This window comes from Miscanthus floridulus, chromosome 5 (genome assembly GCF_019320115.1).
Source record: "Miscanthus floridulus cultivar M001 chromosome 5, ASM1932011v1, whole genome shotgun sequence".
Lineage (NCBI taxonomy): Eukaryota > Viridiplantae > Streptophyta > Magnoliopsida > Poales > Poaceae > Miscanthus > Miscanthus floridulus.
The window spans coordinates 45,721,852-45,730,168 of NC_089584.1; the positions used below are offsets into that span (position 1 = coordinate 45,721,852).

Genomic DNA, 8,317 nt, shown 5'->3' on the forward strand with positions numbered 1-8,317 from the left:
ACGGTGGGACATTTCGTCGAACACCTGGCGGTCAAGGTTCTTCACCTGCTTGTGGATGTCGTCCAGTACGCCCTCCATGTCCGGACGCCACGCAGCGAGATCCGTCATGGCCTTCTCGAGCGCCGCCACCCGCGGGGCGCACTCCTCCTTGATGTTGGGGGCGCGGTCGGACTCCAAATTCGCTAGACGCTGCTCGATGGTAATCAGCGTGGTAGTCGGTGTGGGAGGCTTTGAGGTTGTTGAGGCGCTGCCCAATGGATGGGGCCACCGGATCCGGCAGACGGGACTCGATCCCCGCTAGACGCCGCTCGAGCCCGGTAGCCTGAGTGGAGAGGGAGATCCGCGTGACGAAGCGGGAGTCGATGGTGTTGGTGCGGTCGGCGAAGATGCGGTCACGGTCGTCGAGACGGCGGTCGAACTCGTCAAATCGGGAGTTGAGCGCGTCGAGGATTTGCTTCAGCGAAGGCTCCATGGCGCCGCGAGCACGATTGAGCCGGGTATAGTGGTGATGTGGAGTTGGGGGCGGTGGTGGAGGTGTTGGGATGGCCAGGATTTGGGGAACACGACGTCCGATACCAATTTGCTAGCATCGGAACTATGCTTGGGTAAAGAAAGGGGAAAAATAGGAAGAACAACAATAATAGAGTGCAGATGAGTGCTTAAAATTGTGAATAGGGTTTTACAATTTCTGTTCATATCCTTCATGTCTCATTCTCTCCTACTTATACTCTCTGTATCACTTGTTGATCCAGGCCGGGCCGACTACGCGAGTGCTAGGCCTTCTGCTCCTTTTGGGCCTTGTCGAGGGCGAGCCTGGTGGCGAGCCCGGTGCAGGTGCTTCATCCTCTAGAACATGACTGGTGCCGCTAACACCATACTAGCTCATTTTATTTTCTTGGGAGGTAGACAGTTTTTCTTGGGAGCTATCCTTCCAAAATTTTGCAATACGCTCATTTTATTTTATTATATATTAGTCTTTATAAAAAAATTACATTCCACCAACCATAAAAACGATGGTGGGCCTGTTGATGCTTGTGTTGGATGATTCGAGAGCCAGGTTATGTTCGGGGCTAGACAAAGGCGGAGCTCCCCATGTGGCAGGGTGGGGTAGCTGCCCCACCTACCACCGGAGGAGAGCTCCTAGTATCTCTCTGTCTTCCTCCCTTCTGGCCGGGCGAAGCAGCAGGCGAGCGGCGGTGTTCGGTAGCTGAAGACGAGTGTGTGAAAGAAAACGATTGTGGGAAGATAAAAAGGCCCAATAGCCCAGTCGGGCCAAGTGGATAGTGCCCCATCTAGCTGATCGTTAGTCTGCGTACTGCCTTCGCCCGTCGCCCCATCCACCGCGCTCACTACTCACGAGTGCGGCCATGCCCGAGGTCCTAGCGGCAGCTATTGCCGCCGCGCCGCTTGCCGAAGCCGCAGCCGCGCCACGCCGCTCGCCACAGCCCTGTAACACCCATAGACATTGTCTATACGCAAAAGGGGCCCACATGTAAGATTATGTGAAGGAAGACATATAAGCCAGAGAAGGGCCACAGTAGAGGGGATCATAAAATTGAATCGGGTGTTGCCTGCTCGTCTTCCACGGCGGTGAATCTTCTCACGTCCCGGCGATCTTCGTCGATGGCCACGGGAACCTACCGGTGAGAGCATCCTCATCTTCCTCACGTCCCGGTCCTCACCACCGGTGGTCACGGGGTGTGACAAGCCCGCAGCCGTGCTGCAAGCTGCGCGCCAAGCACACTGCGCCGGCAGCCAGGCAGGCTGCAGCCATGGAGGAGGATTTGGGGGTGGGGGATGGCCGCGGCGAGTAGACAAGAGGCGCAGCTGGTGCTGGGCACGGACGTGGCCGGGGTAAGTTAGTGACTCTGGGAGCCAGCAGCTAGAAGCTGAAGGAGAGGGAGAGGGAGGAGTCAGTGTTGGCCGAGGCGCAGGCGCCCCCAACAGCCATGCCTGTTCTGCAATTGGCAAGAAAAAGTTTGTAACAAGATGTATCTACCAATAATCAAACTGTGTATAATTGAGATTTAGACATTTAGCAATTTATTTGACACGTGGTAATTGAGACTTTGCGAGATCATTAAAAAGCTATGTCTGCTATGCGCCCCACCTAAATTTCTGTCCGAGCTCCGCCACTTGGCCTAGTCAATCCTAGCTATCATGTTATTATGTGACGGGGCTAGTCAATCCTAGCTATCAACATTAATTGGTGATCCATATTCCATAACCAACAACTGATGATGCGAGGCCGCGAGGGCCAGTCAATGAGATCACATAGACAACAATTCGCTTGTTAATTTTTGGTTTGGGTTAGATTAGAAGTCGCGTCGGTTGGACGAAGATGTAAAAGCTGTGGGTGGAAGGATGTCGTGTCGGCATGCCTCCGAGACGGACTCGAGTCATGGCATTGCCTCGGAGGAGGGTTTTTTTTTTTTTTAGCAACAGGAGGAGTAATAATAATATACGTTTGAATTACGAATCCTACCAGACCACGAGCAGTACCGGCCCGGCCCTTTATTATCTTGCGGCCCGCCCCCCAAGCCCAACCCCCACGCATCGTGGTTCTCCCGTGTCTTCCGCGTGCCTTCTGTCTCTATATCGGCGACGACTACGCGACCGCCGGCTCGGGGCCTTCACCGGCGACGAGCACGCACCAGGTACGCCCATCCCATCTCTTCCGTTCCTGCTGTGCGAAACCGAGCACCCAAACCCTAATTATTGGTAACCGTATCTGATCTGATCCAATTAGTGTTGCGAGTCCCGATGGCGGAACCAGCGAAGCCCGAGGTGACGGAGGAAGCTAAGATGGACCTGCTCGAGGACGACGACGAGTTCGAGGAGTTTGAGATAGATCAAGGTATCATTCCTCGCCCAATCCCCTGTTGTTCTTGGTCATCTGTTAGGTGGCGCCGGTGTCGAGATCTGGCTAGGGTTCGTGACATATTAGCCCAGGGGTTTTTGTGTGATAGGGTTGTGAAACTATTATCTGTTACTGTCACTTGTGCGATATAGGGTTGTGCCCAAACTATTGTCCGTTGCTTGTGCTTCGTTGGTACACGCTCTGGGTATTCAGGTCTTGTTTATCTTGTGGACCGGAGTCTTATCTTTCTGTAAAGTAGCTAACATTTGTGGCTAACCGGCTGCTCCAAAATTGATGATTTCAGGTGGGTTTGCTCTTTCTGCACTGACAAATGTATAAAAACATTTGTCTGCTGTGCCATGTCATTAAATTCTATCCACAACCTGAGATATTTCACTATAGATGACATTTGGGCTATCATGTTGAGTCAGTTTGAACTTGAATTATGGTTTCTTTATCTGTATGAATTACTAGATTCATCATTTATCAATTGCTCACCCCAGTCGCAAGCAAGCGCCATTTATACAACAATAATAATGCGGCCTTTAGGAAAAACCATGACAGTGAGTTTCTGTGGCAACATCAACGCAAACTAACAGTTCTTATATCGAGATAGTGTTTTTCTAGATTGATTTGCATCATGTTTTGTGTGTGCGGTCCATAAATGTTCATAGAGGGATTGGTTACTATATGCACGACACGTTACTGCCATGGGTGCATTCAGCCCATTTTTTGTGCTTAAAAATCCCTTATTTTATTTAAGACAATCTGTGCATGCCTATATGCTGAAGGGCGGGCCTGGTGCAAGCGGTAGAGTCTTACCGCCTGTGACCGGAAGGTCCCGGGTTCGAGTCGCGGTCTCCTCGCATTGCACAGGCGAGGGTAAGGCTTGCCACTGACACCCTTCCCCAGACCCTGCACAGAGTGGGAGCTCTCTGCACTGGGTACGCCCTGTGCATGCCTATATGCTAGATCAAGTCCCAGATCCATTTATGCTTGCTTTGCATTAGATGCTTAGAAGACATCACAACATTGATGTTGCATTTGAGTGTTCTGGTGTTGTTTCCTAATTAATCTGTTCATCATGACTCATTTGGATAATCTTGTTTTTTTAGTTTCCTCTTTGTAATACCGTTGTTTCTTTTGGTTGTGTAATGTAATGACCTGTTCAATTCGACAAGATATGAAACTTGTTTATCAAACTATTACAGACAAAAATAATGCTTGCATTACCTAAATACCAGTCTGATACTAACTTCTTAATTACAGAGTGGGATGACAAGGAAGAAGGCAATGAAGCACTTCAGCAATGGGAGGATGACTGGGATGATGATGATGTCAATGATGACTTCTCGCTGCAGCTGAGGAAAGAGCTGGAGAGCAATGCGTCCAAGAACTAGCTAGCATTTGCATTTTGCAACTGTTATTTGTTCTGGACCTTGGCATGGCCACTTCGATGTAGTCGCTGCATATGCTGTCGTTAATGCCTTGATTACTGAAAGATCTATTTTCCAAGTTATATTAACCTGCTTTCATCAACTGATAATAATCCAAATTTGATCGGTCTATTGAGAAGTCTGCAAGGCATTGTTGTTTGCATATCATCTATCTTTGCCATCCAAACCGTGATCAGAGTGCCCCAGATCAGACGCTACAGTCTTTAGGTAAAGGAAGATAATTGTGTTGACCCAGCAATGTTGTGATTTGATACTTGTCTTGAAGGGAAATTTTAGTTGCTCCATATGGTTACCGTGCCTATCAGTTTACTTCTGAGCAGCTTAAACCAGTAACGTAGAGTGCTATCGTTAAACCCTTCAGCCGGTAACGTGGAGTACTATTGCTAAACATTTTTTTTTTGAAGGATCTGTCTAGATAACAATTGAGTGATTCAAGGGCAGCCATTAGTCAATTTTTTTATGCTTATATAGATATGAAATAGAGGGTTGAGATCAAATCCCTCTCCACTCTATCTTCCTCCGTCTTCTTCTGCCGCGCACCTATCCCTAAGGCCCTAACTCCAACCTGAACCTAACGAGCGAGCCACTCGCCTTTGCCTCCCTGCTTGGCTCTAGCGGCTCCCTCGCTGCTGGATCCGCTACCCTCCACCACGGTCCGACACGGTCCTAAAATCCATTGGATGTGCCTCCTCCTTGTTGTCTTCTTCATCTTCGATTGAGACCCCTACCGCCACGCTAACCCGGTGGAGGTTGTCGAGATATCTCCATCGTGCCCCCACCATTGCCCTGCCCAACAACCTTCCTCCACTGCCTAGCTGGCGATGCCACTGTCGCCTCGCCCCTTGCCACGCCCCGCCTGGCGCCTGCAACCACTAAGGCGGCCTTTTCCCATGAATCCTTCTAAGCCCGCTGTATTCATGTAACATCCCGAATCCCAAACCCAAACCCTAACCTTGCCAACCTAGCGAACCTCCTTGGGACAACACCCACAGTATTGATTGACCATGGTAATATCGTTATGATGTTGGATTATAGTTCTTACGATGTTGTACAAAAGATGGTGTATGACATAATAGTCCTTATGCAACTACAACTTTATAGAATATTACATTAAAAATACTAGGTTAATTAAATATGAGAATAGTCTATATAATCACATACCAGCTTTGTTTTCATAAGTTAGATATCGTCTAGTTCAATAGTAGGTGAGAAATAAGGTAATAAATGAGCACAAAAAAACTAAAATAGTTGGTACACTTTACATAATGGAAATATAGTGGAGGCGTATATGATTACACTAGGATTGCATCTTGTGCGATGCATGATTTCAATATGACATCCTCTATCAATTCCACAATCACTACACTGTCATTGCCAACAAATCCTATGAGGGACATAACAAGACCAAATCATAAACTACCAAGCACAACAATTAAATCTCGATTTTGCTACTAAGAACAAGGAGTCAATGTGAGATTTGCCACTATACTACATGCTTTAGGAAGAGTTACTTTGCCAAGAATTATGATGTCATAGCATATGTTATTTTATTGCTAGAAGATATCTAGTTGTCCAATAAATTGTCTCTTAGATGTCACTCAGTTGGATGAGTATTATGTGAGTAAAATCCTAGTTGTCAATTATGTTGCCATCTAGTTGGCTAGTAGTTGTCATGTAGTTGCACATGAATCGTGTGCAGCTTTGGAGCCTATAAACAGAGGCAATTAATATTTTATAGTTTTTGGGATTTATGCACTCTGCTATATATTAACTTGATGATGTTCCTATTATAGATTTGTTTTAAGATCTACTATTTGATGAATTAGGTTTCCCTTAGGGCATTATCTGCTAGTATGTTAAAGTTGTTCCTTCAAAAACTTTTTTTTATATCTCTTACCAAGACCTTGGAGTGGTTCCTCCAATGCTAGCGGGTTACATCAGATACCTTGTGACACAAACCCTACACTGGGCAAAATGAAAAGATCATAGGACCATAGAAGAATTTCAACAAATAGGAATCGGACATGGAGTGAGAACAAGCATTAACAGAAGTTAGAACCTACAATACTAGTTTACAGTAAGATAAAGTCAGTGACATAACACTTCTGCAAGATCATAGGAAACCATGAAACAAATCTTCCAACAAAAAAAATATTAGCAATAAGAAGGCAAGAACACAAAAGTGACATCACAATTATGAGTTACAACACTAACATGAATCGGCACATTTGCTCTTTTTTGTTCCAAAAATGCATACCAAGTTGTTGATAAAAAAAACAAGCCATTTCAAGTTAGAGGGATAAACCCAAGCTTGGTAAGAAATAGAGGACTAGAAAAAAAAAGTAGGAGTGATAGTGTGGAAGCGATGCAAACTCCCAAGGACTATACCCATTGCTAGCTTGGATTCTTAGGATAGAGATATATATCTCTTATAAAGCTAAACCAAACTACAAGTTTTATCTCAACATGCAAGGCATCCACATCACTTCCCACTATCTATCCACATCACCTTCCACTAATAGCCATGTCATCCCACTAATTTTCAATCTCTTAATGTAAGCTGTTCACACCATCTCCACTAAGCATAATTTAATTTCAACATATAAGAAATATAGAGGCATTCATATATTACTATTTGTTTTGCCATTCCATCGTCTTATAATTTGATCTAATTCTGTTAGTTTTTTATAGGATTCTTTCATTGCCTTCTCTAATTTTGGTAAGAATGGATGTAACAATATATAGGTTTAATTCATACATGCAAGAATTTTTTATTTCTAAGAAAGTTCTGCAGCAACGCGTAGGGTATCCTTCTAGTTCTTAGAAGGGGACAAACTAGTTTGCTTAAAGAATCTCCAAGAGCTCCTTCAAACTATTGTCAAAATAATTTTTTAGCCAAAAAGAAAAATTGGCCCTCTAACAACTCCAAGTCCACACTTCCAATATTTTATCGGTTCCTGAATGTCTCAATCAACTCCTCATCTTTCCCATGTTCCCTACCTTCCCAATCACTCTTCTGGCATTACATTTTTGTTTCCTCATGCGGCTATTTGTTTCCCTCACGTGTTTTTTTTGTTTCTCTTGAGCGTTTTTTTATCCTCCATCGCCCCACTACTGGCTACCCTTGTCACGCCTAACCAGTCTTGGTCGTCCCTGACCACTCACTGGCCAACTGGGGAAGTTGTTGGTTGGCGACAATATTAGAAGGCCAAGCAGCTCTTAGTAATAAAGTGGACAGGACACATAGGTCCGGATTTGATATGTTAGAAACAAATATATAAAAATGTTGTAGAAGGGCCTATTTTCTATACCAAATAGTGTTTGTGAGGTTCCAAAATCAGATTTTTTTAGAATGATTTTTTTGTTGTAAACTTTTGGATATTCTCTTAGGATAGACAACGCATTGTTGGGATTTACCTTTTATACCTCAACCCCCCCTTCAATCACTGGTCGTTAAAAAATTCTTGTGTTGTCACGTAGGTGGAAAAGACTTGTCCTTTGTATGAGGTTTTATAGTCATCTCCAAATATTTGCCATCTCTGAATATTTTTTTTATTTCATTTTTCTATGATATGTCTTTCTATATGAAAATTGGTTATTTACAATGTACGATGATCCTTGTTAAGCATCCATGGCTGAATGGTTAAAGTGCCCACCTCATAATTGGTAAATTTGTGGGTTCAATTCTTGTTGGATGCACGCGAACGGGAACATTCCATAAGTCTATTGGAACTAGCTCTCTATCCATGGAATCTCATCCATCATCCGTACATAACGAATTGTATGGTGAAAGCTCTAGTTTGGTTTTGGTGAATTGATGAAACCCTAAGTGCTAACCGAGTTTATCAAGTGATCATGACATAGGTAGCACATTCCAAGTGGCAAAGCAAATAAAGATCATGACACGATGATAGTGATGCCATGGTGATGATCAAGTGCTTGGACTTGAAAAGAAGAAAGAGAAAAACAAAAGGCTCAAGGCAAAGGTATAAATGGTAGG

At 44.8% G+C, this 8,317-nt stretch overlaps 1 protein-coding gene across 1 annotated transcript; it reads left to right on the forward strand.

The window, feature by feature from the left end:
* Window positions 1-2,500: 2,500 nt before the first annotated feature.
* LOC136452103 (protein DELETION OF SUV3 SUPPRESSOR 1(I)-like) lies at window positions 2,501-4,435 on the forward strand. Its single transcript, XM_066452744.1, has 3 exons — window positions 2,501-2,657; window positions 2,750-2,857; window positions 4,130-4,435. The coding sequence occupies exons 2-3, from the start codon at window positions 2,764-2,766 to the stop codon at window positions 4,258-4,260; spliced, it is 225 nt and encodes a 74-aa protein (XP_066308841.1). The 5' UTR covers window positions 2,501-2,657; window positions 2,750-2,763; the 3' UTR covers window positions 4,261-4,435.
* The last annotated feature ends 3,882 nt before the right edge of the window (window positions 4,436-8,317 follow it).

Coding starts and splice junctions, on each gene's coding strand:
- LOC136452103 (XM_066452744.1), top strand. CDS start 2,764: ATGGCGGAACCAGCGAAGCCCGAGGTGACGGAGGAAGCTAAGATGGAC. Junction 2,858..4,129: donor GGAGTTTGAGATAGATCAAG/GTATCATTCCTC, acceptor TCTTAATTACAG/AGTGGGATGACAAGGAAGAA.